Source organism: Saccopteryx leptura, chromosome X (genome assembly GCF_036850995.1).
Source record: "Saccopteryx leptura isolate mSacLep1 chromosome X, mSacLep1_pri_phased_curated, whole genome shotgun sequence".
Lineage (NCBI taxonomy): Eukaryota > Metazoa > Chordata > Mammalia > Chiroptera > Emballonuridae > Saccopteryx > Saccopteryx leptura.
The window spans coordinates 9,783,139-9,808,986 of NC_089516.1; the positions used below are offsets into that span (position 1 = coordinate 9,783,139).

The 25,848-nt window shown below is 43.0% G+C and overlaps 1 protein-coding gene across 6 annotated transcripts in view; it reads right to left on the bottom strand.

The window, feature by feature from the left end:
• Positions 1 to 25,848, bottom strand: part of CTPS2 (CTP synthase 2) — a 120,899-nt gene that overhangs the window by 83,362 nt on the left and 11,689 nt on the right. For all 6 annotated transcript variants that reach the window (XM_066356943.1, XM_066356942.1, XM_066356941.1 and 3 more), the window contains exons 3-8: positions 21,069 to 21,239; positions 18,553 to 18,653; positions 5,962 to 6,078; positions 5,748 to 5,831; positions 4,587 to 4,667; positions 339 to 490 (exon numbers count right to left, since the gene is read on the bottom strand). In XM_066356943.1, coding sequence (XP_066213040.1) covers positions 339 to 490; positions 4,587 to 4,667; positions 5,748 to 5,831; positions 5,962 to 6,078; positions 18,553 to 18,653; positions 21,069 to 21,239 — 706 coding nt within the window. The remainder of the gene's footprint in view (positions 1 to 338; positions 491 to 4,586; positions 4,668 to 5,747; positions 5,832 to 5,961; positions 6,079 to 18,552; positions 18,654 to 21,068; positions 21,240 to 25,848) is intronic.

The following is a 25,848-nucleotide window of genomic DNA, read 5'->3' on the forward strand; positions in this document are numbered from 1 at the left end:
GGAGAAGCGCCCATTTGCTTCTTCACCCCTCCGCCGTGCTTTCCTCTCTGTCTCTCTCTTCCCCTCCCACAGCCAAGGCTCCATTGGAGCAAAGATGGCCCGGGCGCAGAGGATGGCTCTGTGGCCTCTGCCCCAGGCGCTAGAGTGGCTCTGGTCGCAACATGGCGACGCCCAGGATGGGCAGAGCATCGCCCCCTGGTGGGCAAAGCGTCGCCCCTGGTGGGCGTGCCGGATGGATCCCGGTCGGGCGCATGCGGGAGTCTGTCTGACTGTCTCTCCCTGTTTCCAGCTTCAGAAAAATGAAAAAAAAAATTACATTAGTAATTTCTTTCACGTACCTGTCAGCCATATTTCTCCACTTGAAAAGCAAGTTATTTGCAGAATCAGCAATGGGTAAATCCAGTCTCTCTTTAAAATATTTAATAATGCCTTGTTCCTCCAAAAGCACAGGCACTCGGTATGTGGAAGAAACGTCATGGATGCATATGACCTGGTTGATTACAAAACACTACATTAAGTGGAATGACTCAAATATGCCAAAGAATGAGCTCAAGGATAAGCCAGAACTCAAGAGTCTGGCAATTCAGTTATAATGATAGAAAAAGACCAAGAGTCCAGTCACCTAAACAAGAGGCGAAATGAACACAAGGTTAGTTTGACAGAATTACAAAATGCTTTGAGTTCATTATTCTGCCTCTAGAACCGTGGATTCTGTGGTAAAATTAAAAATATATATATTGTATGGTCTTTGTTCCCAGTTCCTGACAGAGCTTCAAAAACCTTTGGAATTTTCTGAGTGACAGGGGTATCTTTGTTATGCTAATAAGGTGACTAAGGGTGGCCCCTAGATGGCTTAAGATGGGAGTTAAGTCTCCAGAAAACCCAACCAAGTCTTAGAGAGCTGGAACTTGCAGCCATCTGACCTCCACAGAGGGTGTGTGTGTGTGTGTGTGTGTGTGTGTGTGTGTGTGTGTAGGGGGAGGGGTGTTTCTTAGAGATTGAGTTCAATCTCATGACCAATGATGTCATCATGCCTACATAATGAAACCCCAATAGCATGAAGACTCAGAGGAACATCCTGGTTGGTGAATATTCACGCGTGCAGGAGGGTGGCTCACTCTGACTCCATCAAGGTAAGAGTTATTGCACTCAGGAACCCCTTAGACCTTCCCTGTATATATCTTCATCTGGCTGTTCACTTACACTCTTTACAATAAAACAGTCATAATAAATACAGCACTTTCCTAAGTTCTGTGAGCCATTCTAGAGAATTCACAAACCTGAAGAGGTTGTGGGAAAGCCCCAGATTTGTAGTCAGTCAGGCAGAAGAGTGGGTAGCTTGGGGACACTGGAAACTTGTGCCTGGTGCCTGAAGTGAAGGCAGTCTTGGAAAGGACTGAGCCCATAAACCAATGCAGTCTGACTCTCATTCAGGGTAGTTAGTGTCGGCATTGAATAATTGCAGGATCCCCGGCTAGTGTCAGAGAATTGATGTTGGGACATAGGTACTTCTTTATATGTCAATATCAAGACACACAGCCCAAGGTACCATCTTCTAAGTCTAGGTTAAAGCAGTAGCATTAAATATATATATATACACTTGGTCTCCTAAATGTGGGTATGCAGTGTGCTCATTCATTTGTTGCTTTTACTACTGGTATAGTTGCTTTTGTCTGCTCCCTTCTTTGGGGCAAATTTACAAGCCCATGTTGAACCAGTAAAATTAATTACACCTGCTAAAGGAAAAAGGCTCCTTTGTCAGGCGGTGTGGTTGTTTTTCCCATTTACTCTAACGAGCTTTCACCACCCTCTCAAGTACATCCAAGAAGCTACTGGCAGGCATTTAAGGATCTGACACATCCTAAATAAATGCCAAGAAATGTTCTGCCAACCATATGTGTGCAGTCTTCCCAAGTCCATAGCTATCCAACAAGGGCTTCCTGAGCTGTTCAGACATCGTCAACCTGATACTTAGAACTAGTGTGCCTCACTTGTGCATTCACCAACACAACTGAAAGTACTGAGATGTCACTGGAATGAGGCTCTGTCACAATTACTATTTAAAACTAAATCTCTAGCCAACCACAACTCCCACAAGCGGAAGGTATGGAGTGTGGGGCTATTTACTCATTATCCAGGCCACAGAGTTTTCAACTGTCATAGTAATGGGCCACATCCACAGAGATGCCTCCGAGTCTCTATCCTGTCCTCAACAATGAGAAGAGCTTTAAATCCAAATTCACTGGGAACTATGAAATAGGAGCATTAACTCATATCAGAAAAAATAGTGTGATGAAAAATGGTTAATAAACTGACCTGTGGACTGACTGATGGAATAGAGAGAGCATTCTTCAGAATCCATAGTTACATAGAACATATACCTGTATTCAATATGGTTGAAAGTTCAGACTAAATCTGTTCTCAGAGCTGAGAACAAAAAAGGGGCTCTCTAAGTCTGACAAGCTCAGTGACCAAAAGTAACCTCATAGGGTGATCTGATCACAAATTCCTAAATGGGCAAGTCATGGTGGGTAGTCACACTTCAGGCCCATTAACTTCCTTAGTAAAAGGTTGATCTTTGCCTTAAGCCAGCCCTGTCCATTGTTCTTGTGTATCTAGGTCAGTGGTAGTCAACCTGGTCCCTACTGCCCAGTAGTGGGCATTCCAGCTTTCATGGTGGGCGGTAGCGGAGCAACCAAAGTATAAATATAAATACAAAGATAGATTTAACTATAGTAAGTTGTTTTGTAAAGATTTATTCTGCCAAACTTAGCAAAAATCTGACATAAAGTACTTGGTAAGTAATTATTATTATATGCTTTAACTTGCTGTAACTCTGCTTTATACATTTTATAAAGTAAAGTGACTTCCCTACTTTATAAATCACCATTACTGTGGAACCGGTGGGCAGTTAGAAAATTTTACTACTAACAGAGATGCAAAAGTGGGCGGTAGGTATAAAAAGGTTGACTACCCCTGATCTAGGTTAACACATCTTCTAAATGCCAGAGCAATCCTCTTTTTTGGACTCCTCAGTGGAATAGCCACCCTTAAGGGAGCGCATAATCTTGTTGACTGTCCTGTAATCCAACGCCTGCCCGGCTTTTTCCCACCTTCAGGTAATATTCTTTACACTCCCGTCTGGCCAGGCGGTGGCGCAGTGGATAGAGCGTCGGACTGGGATGCAGAGGACCCAGGTTTGAAACCCCAAGGTCACTGGTTTGAGTGTGGGCTCACCAGCTTGAGCCTAAAGGTCGCTGGCGGCTGGCTTGAGCAAGGGGTCAGTGGTTCAGCTGGAGCCCCCTGGTCAAGGCACATAGGAGAAAGCTATCAATGAACAACTAAAGTCCTGCAACAAAGAATTGATGTTTCTCATCTCTTACCCTTCCTATCTTCCCTTCTCTGTCTCTCTCGTTAAAAAAAAAAAAAAATTAAATACAAATAAACCTCTTCTTTACACTCCCTCCTTAATTCCAAATGTAGAAAAATATCTGCAAAACCGTGCTTTTCTCTTTTTTTACCGTCGTTTTCCAGAGCATTTGAGATCTTGCTTCCTGGCATTCATCAGTTTGACTCAAATGAACACAGGTTTGGATGTTCTTACATCAATAGAGCTCTCAGCCACTCACCTCTAAAAGCTGTATCTCCTTCTGCTTAGGGAAGCAGCTTATATCTGTTTAATATGCACACAAAATACTATTTACTAATAGGAAGGATACAGAGAAACCAACTGAACATAATCAAAATGGCTTGACGACATACAAATACAGGGGAGTCCTTTAAACCTGCCATCACATTTTCCGGAGTCGTTCAGACTTCTGCACTGACCCCAAAGCATCAGCCGGGAGGTTCTCCGTCAGCCTGCCCCCCGAGATGCAGAAATCTGATTTGATGGCTTTTAGGCTTCAGAGAACTCAGAGCTTATCTGAAGGCAACAAAAGGTTTCTGCTAAACCTCACCCTTTTCATGAGCACTGCTTATATCACTTTTAAAATTATAGCCAACTGTGATCCCTTGTGCCTGAGCCTTATTGCAAATAAGAGACAGAGATAAGAACATGAAAGAAAAAAGAAAAGCTAACTCTCAGATACCCAGGTGGAAAGTCCGGCGAGACAGAGAGCCTGAGCCCAAAGCACAGCACGGTTTCGGTAGCAATGAATTGAACTGAGGCCGCTGATGCAATCAGAAGTGAAAGCGCGAATGTCAATGTAATGTGTGCTTTGGGGTGAGTTAAGCTGCAGAGCTGTAGCAGATACAAAGAAGGAATCGAAGTAAAAGCAGTCAGTGTCCTGGAAAGACAAGATGAAGAGATGATAAGCAGGCTTGGTTCTCTCTTTAGAGGTTTGACGTGGATTTTAAAAGCCCACCTGGTTTTGTACCTATAAGTTAAGGAGTGTTTATGCAAAGAAAGATGCACTCCTTCAAAGGAATTAGGAGTCTCAAGATTGTTCACTTAAAGGCAAGGGAGCTATGGTTATATATGAGTTTTCATAAATGCTGTGAGAATATGATAATATAAGAAGTGTAAAACGTTGGCATCAGCAGAAGTGCCTGCAAGAAAATAAAATCTAAAGAGCAGCACTAACCTGTTCAGGGTTCACGTGGCAAAACATAGAAATCTTTTCTTTCACAGCCATTTCAATGGGCGTTGAACTCCGGCAGACGATCTGTCAAAGTCAGTTATGCACAGGTCAGCAAGCAGGAGTCAGCTGTCCACGCCGCCATTCATTTTCGCAAGGACGCTAGATAAATTTCTTTTTGCTACAACAGACTTGACCAAGTATGCATATATTCAGTCTGGACATTCTCTGGCCTTTTAGAAACCAGTCTGAGCACTAATGTAAGCAAGTATAATTAAAGTCAACACAACTGTACCAGTAAGAACTTAAAATATGAAGGTGTTTCTCGTAAGTAGAGCCAAGGCTCACAAGTGTTACTTTTTAATGTTTATGTTATCGATTTTAGAGAGAGCGGCAGGGAGAGAGTGAGAGAGAGACAGGAACATCAATCTGCTCCTGTGTGTGCCTTGACTGGGGATCAAACTGGCAGCCTCTGTGCTTCAGGATGATGCTCTAACCAACCAAGCCATCCAGTCGGGGCAAATGTTACTTCTTTAAAAATACAAGAACAGAGCTAGACCAGAGGTTGGCAAACTTTTTCTCTGAAGGGCCACATGGTAAATATTTTAGGTTTTGCCGGCCATGCAATCACTGTCCTGACTACCCAATTGTACCACTGAAGTACAAAGGCAGCCATAGACAAATGTAAACAATAGATGGTACTATGTTCTAATAAAACTTTATTTACAATTTAAAAGTTTTCTAAAAAATTACTTACAGGCAACAGGCCTGCAGGTCCTTACTTGCTGAGCCTGATCTGGAGTACTGGCAATGAGTGGGTTACCTGCTACAAATCAGAGCAGTGATAGCCCATCCTAGTAGGGTCACAGGAAAGTCTCCAAGGCCTGCCTCACTCTCAAGGACCCAGGGACCATAAATATGACAGGACATTGCACTTGCCCAGCTGTCAGTGTGACCAATCAAAGGAGGGCTTGGAGAAGAACCATTGTCCAATTTAGAAATGTGTGAAGTGACACTTGAGGATGGGGGGCACCCTTCCCTGGCTCCCAGGTACAAAAAGCTCAATGTCATAGGAACCATTTGAGAGCTAGAAGGAACCTAGATGATGTTATAGATTAAGAAAAGGAGGTCATGTTCCAAGAAAGTTACCCACTCTCTTTAACTCACCAGATCGGGAGACAGGCCCAACCCCCTCAATGCACGGACACTGTTTTGTGTGGGTTTGGTTTTCTGTTCTCCGGTAGCACTGGGCTGAAAAGAAATGGGTCACTGTTAGTATGCTAGACATTTGCCTCTTGGATCCCTAGCTAAAATGTGGAATAAACAGAATGTCATAGAAAGATTTAAGAAGTTGCTATTTATACTTATCTGGAAAGCTCACCTGTGGGACAAGGCTAACATGGATGTTACAGAAATTCTCTCTTTTTGCTTTGAACTGAAATTGTCTGAATGCTTCCACAAACGGCATTCCTTCAATGTCTCCAATGGTGCCACCCAGCTGGGAATGGAAAAAAAAAACACAAGTGATCTTCCATGTTACACAGACTAATAAAAAATGTGTTGAACAGGCTAAGCAGAAGTTTGGTGATGGCACAAGAACAGAAGTTTGTAAATATACTAAAAATCATTAAATTGTACACTTAAAACAGGAAAGACTTATGATATAAATTAAATTAAAAAGAAAAGCATTGTGTATTTAAAAGGATGAGACAGACTGACCAGGCAGTGGCACAGTGGATAGAGCGTCAGACTGGGACATAGAGGACCCAGGTTCAAAACCCTGAGCTCGCCAGCTTGAGCACGGGCTCATCCAGCTTGAGCGTGGGATCATAGACATGACCCCATTGTTGCTGGCTTGAGCCCAAAAGGTCACTGGCTTAAAGCCCAAGGTCGCTGGCTTGAGCAAGGGGTCACTCGCTCTGCTGTAGCCCCCGGTCAAGGCACATAGGAGAAAGCAATCAATGAACAACTAAGGTGCCATAACAAAGAATTGATGCTTCTCATCTCTCTCCCTTCCTGTCTGTCCGTCCCTATCTGTCCCTCTCTCTGTCTCTGTAAAAAAAAAAAAAAAAAAGGATCAGACAAAATGGAGAGAGAGGAAAAATGGAGGCTACAAAGTAAAATAAAAAGGATGGAGTGTAACACAGCCTGGTAAACAAGAAGAGAGCTAAGCAGAGCCTCAAGAAAGGAGAATAAAACAATGGTGAAAAGGGCTTTCAGGATGATCTGATTCCTGTGTTTATAACATCACTCTGCCTGCTGTGTGAAGATATGGACTAGATTAAGTAAACAGTTCATGCTATCATTGACTCACTGGGATTTTGCACACTAGTAAATTCCCATGCCCCACTCCCAAAATGGGGTGTCATTATAAGGCTATCAACGCTTCATCTCATCAAGACTCAAAATGTTAAAAATGAAATGGAGGGCTTTAAGAAAAGAGAAGGCAATTCATAAACAGATAAAAATTTCCAGAATATAGAGCCACCTGGCTCTGCCTGGTGTGAAATAGTGATCATTCATATTCTCTCTCTCTCTCTCTCTCTCTCTCTCCATGAATAAACAAAAGAACACACACACACACATGCCTGCATGCATCTGAACAGTCTCCTTGTAATGGCGGTACTACTAGAATTAAATCACTGCTATTAAAGCGTACTGGCTTTCCGAAACAAGCAATACTAAAAGCCCTGAAAATACTCCTGACAATATAATCCTTTGATAAATGTTAACTTACTTTACAATGTGCTTCCAACAGTTACTTAAATATTTTACCTTATTTTTTAATTTTGTTTATTTTAGAGAGAAAGGATGGGGGGGAGACACATACACACAAATATCAATCTGTTGTTCCACTTATTAATGCATTCATTGGTTGATTCCTGTATGTGCTCTGTCTAGGAATCAAACTCACAACCCTGGTGGATCAGGATGACACTCTAACCAACTGAGCAACCTGGCCAGGGCAAGCATTTTACTTTAGAATGAGATAAAATTCACCTTAACCCATTCATCCTCATTGTATTTAAAAACTTAAAGACCATCATGTGGATTTTAAAATTAATCCTCTAGCATTTGAGCACCTACTACATGCTCAACACTATACATGAGGTTCTGGAAGAAATTAAGACAAAATGTTCTTAAGGATCTCAGAATTTAGCACAAGAAATAAGACAGAACTAAAGAACAATAATCAGGAGTAAAACTTAAGTACTAAATGGAATGATCTGAGAGTTGAGGAGGAAGAGACTACCATGGGCCCGGGCCCAGAATTAACCATCTTCTCCGACTGGGGCCAGAATCCACTTCGAGCCCTCACCTCTCTTCCCAGAACCACTTGGCTTAGTAGTCAGCTTGTATTTGACATCTCAGATGGATCAATAATTATCCAAACTTACCACATCCCAAACTGAACTCCCGGCCCGCCACCTCTGGGGCTGTTTCTCTGGTGCCTCCTCATCCCAGCAAATAGCATCTCCTCCCACTAACTGCTTCAAACTAGAAGTCTGGAAAACATTTTTAAATGCCCCTTTTTCTTACCCAACGCAGTTCAGTGGGTCAAATCTCCAAAACCTCTTGAAAAGCTCTCCACTGCTACCATCCTAAACACCCAAACCCACACTATCTTTTGCCAGGATTCTTATAATAATCTAAACTAGGGGGTGGCAAAGCATGACCTGCTGACTCTCTTATTATATAGTTTATTGGCACACAGCTATGCCCACTCATTTACATATTGCCTAGGCAGCTTTCACACTATTGTGGCACAGATGTGTAGCTGTGACAGAGCTCTCTCACTTACAAAGCTAAACATATTTACTATCTGGCCTTTTACAGGAAAAGCTGGCTGACCCCCAATCTGAATGGCCCACAGCTTCCACTGTCTCCTGTTCTACAATCAAACCATTTGTCACACATCAGCGAGTGACCTTTTAAAAACTTAAAATATGGGCCCTGGCTGGTTGGCTCAGTGGTAGAGCATCAGCCCGGCATGTGGAAGTCCCAGGTTCGATTCCCAGCCAAGGCACACAAGAGAGGCGACCATCTGCTTCTCCACCCCTCCCCCTATCATTTCTCTCTGTCTCTCTTTTCCCCTCCCACAGCCAAGGTCCATTGGAGCAGAGCTGGATTGGGCACTGAGGATGGCTCCATGGCCTCTGCCTCAGGCTTTAGAGTGGCTCCTGTTGCAATGGAGCGATGCCCTAGATGGGCAGAGCATCGCCCCCTGGTGGGCTTGCTGGGTGGATCCCAGTCAGGCACATGCCAAAGTCTGTCTCTCTGCTCCCCTTCTTCTCACTTCAGAAAAATTTAAAAAACCCTCAAAATATGTTTTTCCCTTGCTTACACCCTTCATTAACCCACTGCTTCATTAAAAATAAAACCTAGACTCCTTTATGCAGCCAATGAGAGGCCCTGCATGGTCCGGCTGTTGCACAGGTCTCTAATCTCAGCCCATGCCCTCACCTCCCTACTCCCCACTTCCACCTCTCTTGCTTCAGCCCCACTGGTCTCTCAGGTGGGCTCGCCTTTCCTTCTTGTCCCTTCTTCATCTATATCTATCTCCCTTTGATCCTTCAGCCCAGGGAGCTGTGTCCCCCTCTGCAAGGCCAACACTGACCATCCACCTAAAGCCTCCCTCCTGCAGCCCCTATCACAGCACCATCTCTGCCCTTCCTGATAACTCAGTACGAGGAACCACTATTTCCAGTCCTTGTTTCCTGTCTCTATAACCCAATGAGGCTGTAAGCCCAGTGAGGCCAGGAATGTGCCTGCCATGTCTCCAGCACAGCCCCAGTGCTCTATATGCAGCAATGGGGCTTAGGTTAGTGGTCAGGACGGGACGGGGAATCACAAAATCCCATATACGCCCTCGATAATAGCATTCTAGTACCTGTTCCCGTAACTACAATGGAATCAAACTAAGAAGTCTCTGGATTTGATTGCTACAAAAGAAATTATTCTTTAACTCCGATAACAAAACATAATTAAAATTCAAGTTTCATGGGTATGGAACAGATAGAAATATATGATAATTCTGTAAAAGAATGACAATCTTAACGAAAATCAAGAAACATCAGCCTGACCAGGCAGTGGCGCAGTGGATACAGCATCGAACTGGGATGCGAAGGACCCAGGTTCGAGACCCCAAGGTTGCCAGTTTGAACGCGGGCTCATCTGGTTTGAGCAGAGCTCACCAGCTTGGACCCAGTGTCACTGGCTTGAGCAAGGGGTTACTCGGTCTGCTGTGGCCCCACGGAAAAGGCACATATGAGAAAGCAATCAATGAACAACTAAAGTGTCACAACGAAAAACTAATGATTGATGCTTCTCGTCTCTCTCCCTTCCTGTCTGTCTGTCCCTACCTATTCATCTCTCTGACTCTCACTGTCTCTGTGTAAAAAAAAAAACAAAAAAAAAAAAACAAAAAAAAAAAAAAAAGAAACATCACATGCAGCAAAGGGCAAGGGGGTGTAAGTGCTCACTAACTGCAATGCAGTAGAATCTAATGGGAAAAAAAATTTAGGAAAAAAAAGGTCTACATTAACTAAATCATAAGGAGACATCTTCGGGGTTTTTTATTATTTTGTTAATTTATTTTTAGAGAGAAAGGAAGAAAAAAGAGAGAGATACACACAGAGGATCTGTTGACTCCACCTAGTTATACACCCACTGGTTGAATCTTGTACGCGCCCTAACCAGGGATCGAACCCACAACCTGGCACCTCAGGATGATGTTCCAACCAACCAAACTACCCAGCCAAGGCAGCTCTTACTTTTATTAGCATTTATTTGATGCAGATTCTAGGCCCTGGCCATAGGTCTTTGTTTCTTCTGGGATATATTTTTCTTCTGTGCAATCTCCTCTTCTGGTTTAGGAACCATTTGCACTTTTTCAGTAAGATCTTCTCCATGTGGCAGGGAGAGCGCACGTATGGGCTAATCCGCCCGTTGACTCTGTAACCTACGTTGCATCTGGGGAGCTTTCCTCACCTGCATGTACTCAATGACCACAGAAGCTACATCTAAGCCCTTAAGCTCAGCATTAGTCTCTGAATTTTTAAGCATGTGCAGCAAAGATTCAGCGCTCTCTTTGGGCTATCGACCTGGTCCAGCCCCACTGTTTGGACTGGGGACAACTACCAGCTCTACCATTGTAACGGGGGAATGGCACACATTGCTTCCTTTTTTCTTTGTGGCAGAGACAGAAAGAGTCAGAGAGAGGGACAGATAGGGACAGACAGACAGGAAGGGAGAGAGATGAGAAGCATCAGTTCTTCGTTGCGGTTCCTCAGTTGTTCATTGATTGATTTCTCATATGGGCCTTGACTGGGGGGTTACAGCAGAGTGAGTGACCCCTTGCTCGAGCCAGTGACCTTGGGCTCAAGCTGGTGAGCTTTGCTCAAACCAGGTGAGCCCATGCTCAAGCTGGCGACCTCGGGGTCTCGAGCCTGGGTCCTCCAAATCACAATCCGACACTCTATCCACTGCGCCACCGCCTGGTCAGGCACACATTGCTTCTTGTAAAGTAACATCTTTCAGCTACTTGGTGAGTTTTCGAATATACATACCCTTGATGACCTGGGCAGTTTCACAAGTGTTTTTTGTTTGTTTGTTTTGTTTTGTTTTGTTTTTTACAGAGACAGAGAGAGTCAGAGAGAGGGATAGATAGGGACAGAAAGACAGAAACAGAGCGAGATGAGAAGCATCAATCATCAGTTTTTCGTTGTGACACCTTACTTGTTCATTGATTGCTTTCTCCATGTGCCTTGACCATGGGGCTACAGCTGACTGAGTAACCCCTTGCTCAAGCCAGCGACCTTGGGCTCAAGGTGGTGAACTTTTTTTTTTCCTCAAACCAGATGAGCCCGCGCTCAAGCTGGCAACCTCGAGGTCTTAAACCTGGGTCCTCCACATTCCAGTTCGACGCTCTATCTACTGTGCCACCACCTGGTCAGGACACAAGTGTTCTTAAAGTAATCATGAATATTTGAACCTTTGCCTGACCAGGCGGTGGCGCAATGGATAGAGTCAGACTGGGATGCAGAGGACCCAGGTTAGACACCCCGAGGTTCCTGGCTTGAGTGCAGGCTCATCTGGGTTGAGTGCAGGCTCACCAGCTTGAGCACGGGGTCTCTAGCTTGAGCATGAGATCATAGGTGTGACCCCATGGTCTTTGGCTTGAGCCCAAGATCACCAGCTTGAGCAAGGAGTCACTTGCTCTGCTGGAGCTCCTCCCCCCATCAAGGCACATAGGAGAAAGCAATCAGTGAATAACTAAAGTGCCACAATGAAAACTTAATGCTTCTCATGTCTCTCTCTTCCTGTCTGTCCCTATCTGTTCCTCTTTCTGTCTCTGTTGCAAAAAAAAAAAAAAGATTTGAACCTCTTGATTTGGATCATTTTGTGGGTTTTCTGGGTCAGATGAACAGCAAACTAATTTCAGAAGTCACTTCTGGCTGCTTTCGGGAAGAGAAATCTGTTTTTCGATAGGAATATTGAGTCAACAGGAAATCTGGCGGGAAAGGGAAGCAAAACCTTTAAACATTATCCGCTTCTGCCCTCACGTGGCCTATAGTGGTACTGCATTCTCTCTGCCAATTTGGAAGATCCCATTACCACTCCTCTGGCTCCCCATTATCATCATGATCAGAAACTTTCAGTATTATTACTAGAGTAGTTCTAAGTTAATCGTTTCCCTACACAATAGGGAAAATATCACCCATAACAATATTTTTAAATCTATCCAAAGCTTAAATTGAAGCAGCAGAAAATTTATGAGATATGTAATGTCCATTTTGCCTTTAAGGAAAGGAGTCTTCTCTTCTGAGAAAGGAAGGAAGGAAGAAAGGAAGGACAAATACCTCACCCGTGCGTGTAATCTAAAAAAACAAATTATTTCAGGTTCATGCTTAGACTGACTGTACTAACATGAACAAAGCCTGTTAGCTCCACTGGTCTAACAAATTGTGGTCTCGCTGCAAAAAAAGGCTTCTACACACTTATAACTAAAAATCAGCTTTAACGATCCTTTGACAGCTTAAATCGTGCACAAACACAAATGTTGAGCACAACTTAAACCCAAAAGGATGCCTGATCTAGTGTCCAATAAGCAAATATAAACCTCTTCTCCTATGGAAAGGAAGAGGTTTTTCTGGGGGCTAGTTGGTGCAGTTTATCTGTTTCCATGAAATTAAAAATTGAGACAATGAGTCCTGGAAAGCAGGAGTCATTAGCTCATCAAATTCACAGCTATCATGTAGCTAGTACATATTAAAAGTCCTTAATTAACGTTTGTTAAGTCAAACAAGTCAACTCTAGAGTAGAATTTAAAAAAAAAAAACAAAAAACATAAAGAACAGCCTGACCTGTGGTGGCGCAGTGGATACAGTGTTGACCTGGAATGCTGAGGTTGCTGGTTTGAATCCCTGAGCTTGCTCAGTCAAGGCACATACAGGAAGCAACTATGAGTTGATGCTTCCCGCTCCTCCACCCCCACCCCCACCCCCACTCCGCCTTCTCTGTCTCCTCTCTCTAAAATTAATAACTAAAATCTTTTTTAAAAACCCATAAAGAACATAAACATGAAAAAAAGAAAACAATGTGCAGGTATAAGCCTGAAATGTTTGCTTATTGTTGGTTTAGATGGAAACTACGGTTAATTTAAGATGTCATCAAGAATTCTTGATTTTATTGTGCAAGTGGAATCTTCAACAACTAGAATCTGACTCGATAGCATACTTCTTATAAAACGATGACAAAAAGAGTCTGGTGCATCAGCCCCACAATGAAATATAAAAGCTTTATTCAAAGATGATTCTCAAAAAAACAAAGGCTACAAAAGCTGAGATGAAAAATAAGTGTTAAGAAGGTTCATTCCAAAGTCAAATTGAGCTTATAGTTTAATGAAGTTTAGGGGCAGCTCAATTACATTAAAAAATAATTTCTCTTCTTTTGTGGTTATTATTTAAAATGTAGTTTTAAAGATGTATAATATACCTTTAAAAAGTGTGCAGATCATAAATGTACAACTTGAAGAATCTTCACAGTATTGTCATTACCAAGATCAAGAAATAAAATTACAGCCTGACGAGGTGGTGGTGCAGTGGATGGAGCATTGAACTGGGATACAGAAGGACCCAGGTTAGAGACCCCGAGGTCGCCAGCTTGAGCGCAGGCTCATCTGACTTGAGCAAAAAACTCACCAGCTTGGACCTAAGGTCGCTGGCTCGAGCAAGGGGTTATTCCATCTGCTGAAGGCCCGCAGTCAAGGCACATATAAGAAAGCAACCAATGAACAACTAAGATGTCGCAACGAAAAACTGATGATTTTTTTTTTTACAGGAACAGAGAGAGGGATAGATAGGGACAGACAGACAGGAACAGAGAGAGATGAGAAGCATCAGTCATCAGTTTTTCGTTGCAACACCTTAGTTGTTCATTGATTGCTTTCTAATATGTGCCTTGACTCGGGCCTTCAGCAGACCGAGTAACCCCTTGCTCGAGCCAGTGACCTTGGGTTCAAGCTGGTGAGCTTTTTATTGCTCAAACCAGATGAGCCCGCGCTCAAGCTGGCGACCTCGGGGTCTCGAATCTGGGTCCTCCACATCCCAGTCTGACACTCTATCCACTGTGCCACCACCTGGCCAGGCGAAAAACTGATGATTGATGCTTTTCATCTCTCTCCGTTCCTGTCTGTCTGTCCCTATCTATCCCTTTCTCTGACTCTCTCTGTCCCTGTAAATAAATAAATAAATAAATAAATAAATAAATAAATAAATAAATAAAATGACATTATCAGCATGCCAGAAACCCTCCCTCTTGCCACCTCTCAATCACTACCTCCCTCTTTTCCAGAGGTCACCGCTATCCTGACTTCTAACACCATAATTACTTTTACATGTTCATGTATATCATTGTAAATGTAGGGTTTTTTTTAAAGAACAGAATCAGAAAATAAAAGGCAAAAATATTCATACACATGACCATTCAGAACTTTTCATGTAATTAAGTTAATAGTCTTAATAAAAGACTATTCTTTCACCTACAAAAACTAGAAGAAGGCCCTGGTCAGTTAGCTTGGTTGGTTAGAGCATCATCCGAAAGCACAGAAATTGCTGGTTCAATTCCCGGTCAGCGCACATACAGGAACAGAGTGATGTTCCTATATCTCTCTCTTTCTCTTTCTTCCTCTTCTAAAATCAATAAAAAATAAATATTAAAAAAATTTTTAATAAAACTAAAAGAAAGGATCGGTCAATGGATGAATGCATATACACACAGTGGAGTACTACTCAGCCATCAAAAAAGAATGAAATCTTTCTTTTTAGTGACAACATGAATGAAACTTGAGGGTAATATGGTAAGTGAAATAAGTCAGAAGAAAAAAGACAAATACCTCACTCATATGTGTAATCTAAAAATACAAAACAAATATACAAAAATAAAAACAAACATAGAGCCTGACCAGGCAGTGGCGCAGTGGATAGAGCATCGGACTGGGATGCGGAGGACCCAGGTTCGAGACCCCGAGGTCGCCAGCTTGAGCGCAGGCTCATCTGGTTTAAGCAAGGCTCACCATCTTGGACTCAAGGTCGCTGGCTCTAGCAAGGGGTTACTCGGTCTGCTGTATCCCCATGGTCAAGGCACATATGAGAAAGCAATCAATGAACAACTAAGGAGCCACAACGAAAAACTGATGATTGATGCTTCTCATCTCTCTCCATTCCCATCTGTCTGTCCCTATCTATCACTCTCTCTGACTCTCTCTCTGTCTCTGTAAAAAAAAAAAAAGATTTAAAAAACAAACATAGATACAGAGAATTAATCAATGATAACTAGAGAGGAAAAGGAGCGGGATGAGCAAAAAGTCTGAAGGGGGTCAATTGTACAGTAATGCACAGTAACTAGACTTTGGGGTTGAACACTTTGTAGTGTATACAGATGTTAAATTATAATGCTATACACACAATTATGTATAGCAAATAATACTTGATAATTAACTACTATGTCACTGGTTTATCTATTTAGTATACTAGACATTTTATTGTTATTTTAGAGTCTACTCTTCTAATTACAAAAAATGTTTCCTGTAGAACAGTATTCTGTGTTATGTCAGCAGCAGCATCATACATTTCGTGTTTACCGTGTCTCTTGATTGCATCATTTTCTCTCCCTGGATTTAATCTCATGTTGTTTCATACAGCAGCAGGCTGTACAGGCTTGTAGACAAGGAGCAGTAGACTATACCAAACACCCTGGGTATGCAGTAGGCTATAGTATGTAGGTTTGTGCAAGTGCACTCTATGGTGTTCTCACAACAACAAAATTGCCTGACGATGCATTTCTCAGAATGTACAGGATGCATCCCCATTGTTAAGCGGGGCATAACTATACTAACAGTATCTGCAGACACCTCACATCGTAAAATTAGTTCTTATCTCCCTCCTTCCCCTCCCGCACTCCTCTACCCACTCCACATCACAAATCTTTTTTTCAAAGCTGGTTACATTTACATCCTTGCTTTCAAGCCTTCCTTGATGCATCCTGGGATTGACTTTGAAAATTAAAAATCAATAAATAGAGTGATGGTGTAAACCTCCTTCACTGTAAAGTTAAGCCATGCCCCGGCTACAGCTCAATTCTCATTATCAGAGGTCTCTCCCTGGAGCCTTTAGCTGCCTTTCTCTTACACTGTCTTTATCATTACCCCATTGGTTTGCAAACTACTCACTGTATTAGATAGTAAATATTTTTAAAGGAAGCAAGCGTCATTATGCATGTGCGTTCAGTTTGTAAAATTTCATCAAGCTATACATCTATATGTGCACTTTTCTGTGTTTAAACTCCAATTTTTAAAAATTATAAAGGAAGCATTCCCTCTTTCTTCATAAATTGAGAAGGGAAAATAATTGTGTGGAGCAGTGGTCCCCAACCTTTTTTGGGCCATGGACCGGTTTAATGTCAGAAAATATTTTCACGGACCGGCCTTTAGGGTGGGACAGATAAATGTATCAGGTGACCGAGACAAGTGTCAAGAGTGAGTCTTAGACGGATGTAACAGTGGGAATCTGGTCATTTTTTTAAAATAAAACATCGGCCTGACTTGTGGTGGCGCAGTGGATAAAGTGTCGACCTGGAAATGCTGAGGTCGCCGGTTCGAAACCCTGGGCTTGCCTGGTCAAGGCACATATGGGAGTTGATGCTTCCTGCTCCTCCCCCCTTCTCTCTCTATCTCTCTCCTCTCTCTCTCTCACCCTCTCTCTCTCCTTTCTAAAATGAATAAATAAAATTTTTAAAAAATTAAAATAAATAAAATAAAACATCGTTCAGACAAATGTAAATAAAATGGAAATAATGTAAGTTATTCTTTCTCTGCGGATCGGTACCAAATGGCCCACACACCGGTACCAGTCCGCGGCTCAGGGGTTGGGGACCACTGATGTAGAGCACATTTACACATCTATATTAAGTTTACCAGCCATACTATTATAATAGAAAAAGATAGTTAATATATGATAGTATAGCACATTATGCTGTTTATCAGCTCTACTATTAATAAAATGAATCTTGTCGATAGCATGTCTATTGGCTAACACTGATAATAATGACAATAACAGCTAACATGTTTATTGAGCACTTCCTAAATGCCAGAATTTGTCAAATGCTTTATATTATTACATTTAATACTCAAAACAACCTTATTATTAGCACCTTGTTATTATTACAATATTATATCATCATATTGTTATAGACAACTACACTGAAGTTTTGAAAAGTAATTTGTCAAAAGTTACACAGGCACCTTAATAATGCCTAATAATTTTTGAGCACATACTATAAATCTGGCACTATTCTAAGCACTAAGTATATTGACTTATTTAATCCTTAAAACAATGAATTAAATAGTATCATTATCCTCATTTAGCAGATAAGTTAACTGAGGCACAGAGAAGTTAAGCAAACTTGTCCATGGTCGCCCAGCTGATAAGTGTCCCAGCTGGGCTATGAATGCAAGCAGCCTGGCCTCATACTCTAACCACTGACCTATACACTACTCAGAGGTCACAGCAGAAATTTGAACTTGAGCAATTTGACTCTAGGAACTGTGCTATTCATTATTCTGCTCTCCTACCTGGCAATTAGATCAACTGACATTTAGATAAGGAGTACATGGATGTCATTCTCATTCTGCACATTGACAGGAAGGAAAGCAGTGAACAAGTGGCAAGTTCAAATACAGGCTGAGGCAAAAGTAGGTTTACAATAGTTCATATGGAAAATATCATAATTAATAAATAATAATACAAAAATACACTCTGTATTTCATGTACTCACAACTGTAAAACCTACTTTTGCCCCACCCTGTATTATGTTCTTTCTTTAAACAGCTAATACTCACCTCCCAATCACCTCTATCATCAGACTTCCCTAACTCCATCTCTCTTGACTGCCAATGCATTTTGCAAATACTTCTCAGATAGCACTCACTAGAATGCAACTTGTGTGAGGACAGGGAGGTCTGCAAGCTCCTTAAAGCCAGAGACCGTCCATCCCAGGCTTGGCGCACAGGAGACCCTAACACACCCAGGAGTACTCATCCTGTTTAGTACCAGTATGCCCACTAACTTGTGACCACAAGGGCAGAGGCCATCTATTCTTAGCAATGTCTGGCACATAGGAGACCATCTTTACATATTTGTTAAATGAATAAAGATCAGATACTTAAAAACCCAGAAGAATATAAGTTTATAAAGAAAAATTCCAGCCCTGATTGGGTAGTTCAGTTGGTTAGAGTGTAATCCTGAGACACCAAGGTTGCGGGCTCAATTCCAGGTCAGGGAACATATAAGAATCAAGCAATGAATGCATAAATAAGAGGAGTAACAAATTGATGTTTCTCTCTCTCTCTCCTTCCCCTCCTCTCTCTCTAAAATCAATAAATAAAAAAATTAAAAGAAAAAATCCATGTTACCTCAATAACACATATTTGGGGCTCCTCCTTATGACCGTCCACAGGCACCATGGCTTGGTTCATGACCCACTCCTGGACGGCGTCAGTGATGTGAGGGACAACTGGAGAAAGACATCGTGAGCACCGAAGCTTATTTCATGGTCATGAAAAAGGAACGTATCAGAGTCTAGAGATCTCCCAACTAACCCAACAGCCACCTGGCAAATTAGACAAGCTACAGTCCTGATGCTAGCATCTTCCTTCGCTGAAATTAATACTACAGGCTCAGGATAAGTTTAGTCATTTATGTTATTATGCCTTTTATCTTGAAATCAACCAACACCAGCAAACAAGATACAGAAAGCAGAACTGTTATCCTCAATGCAAACTAGAAAACACCTAAAATGACAACAAAAAACTGTGCAAGGAGGACTGCCCAGCGTGCCAAATGCTGGACTCCACAGGAAAAAGAGACGCAGAGTGGCCAAGCCTTGTAGACCCTGGGCAGCCCACCAGCCAGTGGGCAGGAAGCCACTCAGGAGGGTATGGACAAGGTCTGCCTGCTGACCAGCAGCCTGCGACTGCTAATGTCAGTTTAAGAGGACAACAGGTGACATCTCCGCTTGGGTGTTGAGCAGACCTGCAGTTCGCAATCTCAACTGAAGAGAGAAAAAAACTGTGACATCCACGTGGATGCTTGGGGAGCCGGCCAACCACCTAACCTAATGTGAAGGCAGGAAGTAGGCACGTTATTGGCCTTCAGGAAGCTGAAGCGAAGGTGCATCCATCGCCTGCTCTGCCTCACACTTGCGGAGCCTAAAAGGCAAGAGGAAGATGTCTTTGATTGGAAGGACCCACTGCGCATGCCCGGCCCACTCCTTTTTGGGAGGATGAGTTCGGGAAGGTTTTGTCTCTATACCCGCAGCGCAGAGATCAGGGATTCAGGACTCAGGTATGGGGCTTTGCCCTCTCCTCCGTCGTTGGGACATGGCAGTTGTGAGGCAGCCACTCTCCTTCCTTCAGGTCTTCCCAACACTATACTGGGGCGGGGGGGGGGGGGTGCAGGGGAGGGATATCTATTAGAAAGCACAGTCGTGCTGAAGATGTATGCCACACTGTCCAGTTTGGGCAATAACATAGCTGATCTTTTGATCTCCATCCGTCCTATTCCTACATCTGCTTTTCAGCTGGTTCCAACATGAAAGTGATTTAAAGGAGATGAGGAATTATCACCTTTACCCTACCATGTAGGAACGTATGAATACAGGACTTCAGAGGTGCCAGGGAGGATCTCTTCTAAGACAAAAGAGAACCATACCATCCAGGGAAAGGGTTGATGAAAAAAAGGTCAGACCATACTACCTTCCACTCCAGTTCCACTCAGTCCCTCCCCAATGCTGTCACCCTTCAAAGGGAAGTACTCACCATGATACAAAAAAAGGGGGGGAATAAAGAATACATTAAATATAAGACAGACAAAAAACAAAAAGAAGTATACCCCAATCAGGTAAAAAAAAAAAAAAAAAAAAAGATGGGCCCTGGCCAGTTGGCTCAGTGGTAGAGCTTCAGCCTGGCGTGCAGGAGTCCTGGGTTCGATTCCTGGCCAGGGCACACAGGAGAAGCGCCCCTCTGCTTCTCCACCCCTCCCCCTCTCCTTCCTCTCTGTCTCTCTCTTCCCCTCCCACAGCCAAGGCTCCATTGGAGCAAAGATGGCCCGGGCGCTGAGGATGGCTCTGTGGCCTCTGCCTCAGGCGCTGGAATGGCTCTGGATGCAGCAGAGCGACGCCCCAGAGGGGCAGAGCATCGCCCCCTGGTGGGCATGCCGGGTGGATCCCGGTCGGGCGCATGCGGGAGTCTGTCTGACTGCCTCCCAGTTTCCAGCTCAGAAAAATGCAAAAAGAAAAAAAAGATGAATAAATGATTTTCCGTGGATTTTATAAATAAAAGAGAAAGAGAGAGAGAGAGAGAGAGAGAGAGAGAGAGAGAGAGAGATGGACTAAGGGAAACAATAGCATTAGTAAAAAAAACCTGATAAAAATAAATCAGGAACACTGGATGAACTTGACACCTTTAAGGAAAAGGAAAAGGAAAAAGAACAGAGGGATTTGAAAAGCATTAGCTCAGGGGTCGGGAACCTTTTTGGCTGAGAGAGCCATGAAGGCCACATATTTTAAAATGTAATTCCGTGAGAGCCATACAACGACCCATGTATGTTACGCATTATCCAATAAAAATTGGATGTTGTCCCGGAGGACAGCTGTGATTGGCTCCAGCCACCTGCAACCATGAACATGAGTGGTGGGAAATGCATGAATTGTAATACATGAGAATGTTTTATATTTTTAACGTTATTATTTTTTTTATTAGAGATTTGTCTGCGAGCCAGATGCAGCCATCAAAAGAGCCACATCTGGCTCGCGAGCCATAGGTTCCTGACCCTTGCATTAGAACTGAAAGAATGCAGAATGCAGGAATCTCCTCACTGTCTTGTCTCTTTCGAGCAGGGTGTGGATCCCTCATGTTTGCGGGATGTATACCTTGTACTGTTTTCCCCAGGTAGTCACCACGCCTCTCCTTATTAATCACGTGCTGGTATATCTTCCCAGTGGTTATGTTGTTGTCTTTATACAGATTGATATCCAAGAACCTTTCATAGTTTCCAAGGTCTAAGTCAACTTCTCCACCATCGTTTAAGACAAATACTTCACCTAAAATAAAAAGAATGTAAAATTTTCAAATTTGCTTTCAGTAGGTTATTTTTCAAAGATGGACACATTTTATTAAAAAGCTAAGACATTTATTTATAAGCCAGATTCTATCACTATTTCATTATTTGGATGGGAAAACTTAATTCAATTATATCCTTGAAAAGACATTAGGAAAATTTCAGTATCTTATTATGGCATTTTTTAAAATGCTTACTGAAATTCTGTCTTCAAAATTTAGCTTTCCAAACTAATCAGATACCACACAAAAAAGGAAATTGGAAAAAGTAATTTTTTTTTTTTACAGAGACAGAGAGTGAGTCAGAGAGGGATAGACAGACAGGAACAGAGAGAGATGAGAAGCATCAATCATTAGTTTTTCATTGCGCGTTGCAACACCTTAGTTGTTCATTGATTGCTTTCTCATATGTGCCTTGGCCACGGGCCGACAGTAGACTGAGTAACCCCTTGCTGGAGCCAGCGACCTTGGGTTCACGCTGGTGGGCTTTTTGCTCAAACCAGATGAGCCCGCGCTCAAGCTGGTGACATCGGGGTCTCAAACCTGGGTCTTCCGCATCCCAGTCCAACGCTCTATCCACTGCGCCACTGCCTGGTCAGGTGGAAAAAGTAATTTTTAAAACTAATAGCCATTTACTTCAAAGCATCAGTATCCTGGACTCTGGAATTGCATAAGAAAGTTTTTTTTTGTTGTGTTTTTTTTTTTTTTTTTCTTTCATTTTTCTGAAGCTGGAAACGGGGAGAGACAGTCAGACAGATTCCCGCTTGTGCCCGACCGGGATCCACCTGGCACGCCCACCATGGGGCGACGCTCTGCCCACCAGGGGGCGATGCTCTGCCCATCCTGGGCGTCGCCATATTGTGACCAGAGCCACTCTAGCGCCTGGGGCAGAGGCCAAGGAGCCATCCCCAGCGCCCGGGCCATCTTTGCTCCAATGGAGCCTTGGCTGCGGGAGGGGAAGAGAGAGACAGAGAGGAAAGTGCGGCGGAGGGGTGGAGAAGCAAATGGGCGCTTCTCCTGTGTGCCCTGGCCGGGAATCGAACCCGGGTCCTCCGCACGCTAGGCCGACGCTCTACCGCTGAGCCAACCGGCCAGGGCGGCATAAGAAAGTTTTAATTGAGTCCCACCTTGGTTAAAGTCAGAAATAAAAAGACAATAGATCAGTGGTCCCCAACCTTTTTTGGGCCACGGACTGGTTTAATGTCAGAAAATATTTTCACGGACCAGCCTTTAGGGTGGGACGGATAAATGTATCACGTGAGCGCGACAAGCATCAAGAGTGAGTCTTACACGGATGTAACAGAGGGAATCTGGTCATTTTTAAAAAATAAAACATCATTCAGACTTAAATATAAGTAAAACAGAAATAATGTAAGTTATTTATTCTTTCTCTGTGGACTGGTACCAAATGGCCCATGGACTGGTACCGGTCCACGGCCCGGGGGTTGGGGACCACTGCAATAGATGAAAAGCAAGGCCGCGTCCTGGCTAGTTTGCTCAATGGATAGAGCATCAGCCCAGTGTATGGACATCCAGGATTCGATTACTGGTCAGAGTACACAAGAGAAGCAACCATCCGCTTCTCTCCCCTTCCTCTCCTTCTTCCCCTTCCACAGCCAGTGGCTGGACTGGTTCGAGCTTTGGCCCCAGGCCCTGAGAATAGCTCGATTGATTCGAGCATTGGCCGCAGGTGCTGAGGATAGCTCAGTTGATTCGAATATTGGTCCCAAAGAGGGGCTGCTGGGCAGATCCTGGTCAGGGAGCATTCAAGAGTCTGTCTCACTATCTCCCCTCCTCTCACTTTGAAACAAAAAGAAAGAAAATGGAAAGAAAAGCAGGGCCCCAGCAAACCCACTGGGCAACTTGGTGAAACTGAGGCAGAAAAGCCAGAGTGTGCAATAAGCCACATGTACAGCAGCACCAAGAAAAAAGATACAGATGTAGATTCAACCACACGAGGGCCTCCCGCATTGATTATTTGACATGTCTCTGCATCTCCAGTATCATCTGGGGGAATCAATTGAGAGTCCAATGTTCTAAAGTCACCTTGTAAGAATTGAACCTCCTCCAATTAAGGAAATTCTATCATTTACACCTATTGTGGGATGTTCACAGAAAAAAAAAGAACCTAATCAGAAACCTTTTATATCCTTATTTATGTCTCCTTTGTCAGATACCTAAGTGTGGTCAGGAAGATTGCTACCTTTAAGGACAAAAAAGCAAACTGGTGCAATTGCAGTATTTTTATATTTCCCAAATTACATTTCCAGTTCAAATTCCACTTTCTCATGTTAATCAAGAAGTACCGCCTGACCAGGCAGTGGTGCAGTGGATAGAGCATCAGACTGGTATACGGAGAACCCAGGTTCGAGACCCCGGAGGTCGCCAGCTTGAGTGCGGGCTCATCTGGCTTGAGCAAAAAGCTCACCAGCTTGGACCCAAGGTTGCTGGCTCAAGCAAGGAGTTACTCGGTCTGCTGAAGGCCTGCGGTCAAGGCACATATGAGAAAGCAATCAATGAACAACTAAGGTGTCTCAACAAAAAACTGATGATTGATGCTTCTCATCTCTCTCCGTTCCTGTCTGTCTGTCCCTATCTATCCCTCTCTCTGTCTCTGTAAAAAAAAAAAAAAAAGAAGAAGTCCCAATCTATGGAAAAATCTTTTTACTTTGATCATCTTCCCACTGACAAATAAGAGGGGATCTCTGAAATCCCTGGGAATTCAGGCCAAATCCACGTATATGACAAAGTCTTCAAATGATAAATTCCTATATTTTAAAAGTATGTACAGGTTATGTTTCTAGAAGAGAAAGAAAAACTATAGATGACAAATCTTTAAAAATCCAGGTGGTTTTCTTTTAGATTTAATGCAATTATAATTAAAATTCCAACAGATTTCTTTTAATTTGATAGTGACACTAAAGTTAACTTAGAAGAAAAGTAGATGTGATTACCGAAATAAAAAATAAGTAAAAAAAAGAACCCTTATAATAACAGTGAGGAAAAGAAGATTGAGATACATATACATATAGATATTCAATATATTAACATGGAATAAGAATATCAACAAATAGGCCCTGGCCGGTTGGCTCAGTGGTAGAGCGTCGGCCTGGCGTGCAGGAGTCCCAGGTTCAATTCCCAGCCGGGGCACACAGGAGAAGCGCCCATCTGCTTCTCCACCCCTCCCCCTCTCCTTCCTCTCTGTCTCTCTCTTCCCCTCCCGCAGCAAGGCTCCATTGGAGCAAAGATGGCCCGGGCGCTGGGGATGGCTCTGTGGCCTCTACCTCAGGCGCTAGAATGGCTCTGGATGCAACAGAGCAACGACCCAGAGGGGCAGAGCATCGCCCCCTGGTGGGCATGCCGGATGGATCCCGGTCGGGCACAAGCGGGAATCTGTCTGACTGCCTCCCCGTTTCCAGCTTCAGAAAAATGAAAAGAAAAAAGAAATCATATGGAGAGAACTGTGTACCCTCTACCCAGTTTCCCCCGGTGGTAATATTTTGCAAAACTATATAGAGGGCAATATCACAACCAGGATATAAACATCGACACAGTCGAGATACAGAGCATGCCCATCGCCCTAAGGATGATGACCTTTTATGGCCACAGTCCCTTCCCTCACACCTTCACCATCTCATTAAACCCTGGCAGCCACTATTCTGTTCACCATTTCTGTGAATGGAGTCATATAATATACAACCTTTGGGATTGACTTTTTCCACACAGAATAATTCTCTGGAGATTCATCTAGGTTGTGACATGTATCAATGGTGTTTCTTTTATTTGCTGAGTAATGATCTATGGTATGGGTATAACCATATCATTCACTGTTGGAGAACATCTAGGTTGTTTCTAGTTTGGGGCCATTAAAATAAAGCTGTCATAGACTTTTGTGTCCAAAAAAAAAAGAATATCAACAAATATATAAAACCAAAATATCCAAAAAAGTGTCCATCGCATAAAGGAACTTAATATGTGACTTAAAAAAAAGATATCACAAACCAAAGTAGATAAAATTCTCAGGAATAAACTTCAAGGAATGTGTAGGACATACATGAAGAAAACTTAAAAACCTTATTTTAATTTTTTTATTTCTTTTTAATTAATCTTTCTTTTTTTTTTTTTTTTCTTTTTTACAGAGACAGAGAGTGAGTCAGAGAGAGGGATAGACAGGGACAGACAGGAACAGAGAGAGATGAGAAGCATCAATCATTAGTTTTTCGTTGCGCGTCACAACACCTTAGTTGTTCATTGATTGCTTTCTCATATGTGCCTTGACCGCGGGCCTTCAGCAGACCGAGTAACCCCTTGCTGGAGCCAGCAACCTTGGTCTCAAGCTGGTGAGCTTTTGCTCAAACCAGATGAGCCCGCGCTCAAGCTGGCGACCTCGGGATCTCGAACTTGGGTCCTCTGCATCCCAGTTCGACGCTCTATCCACTGCGCCACCGCCTGGTCAGGCAATTTTTTTAATTTTTATTGGTTGATTTTAGAGAAGCAGAAAGAGGAAGAGGGAGAGAGAGAAACAAAGTGTTGTTCCACTTTGCTAGGCATTTACTGTTGTTTCCTGTATGTGAAAAATTGGTATAACACATG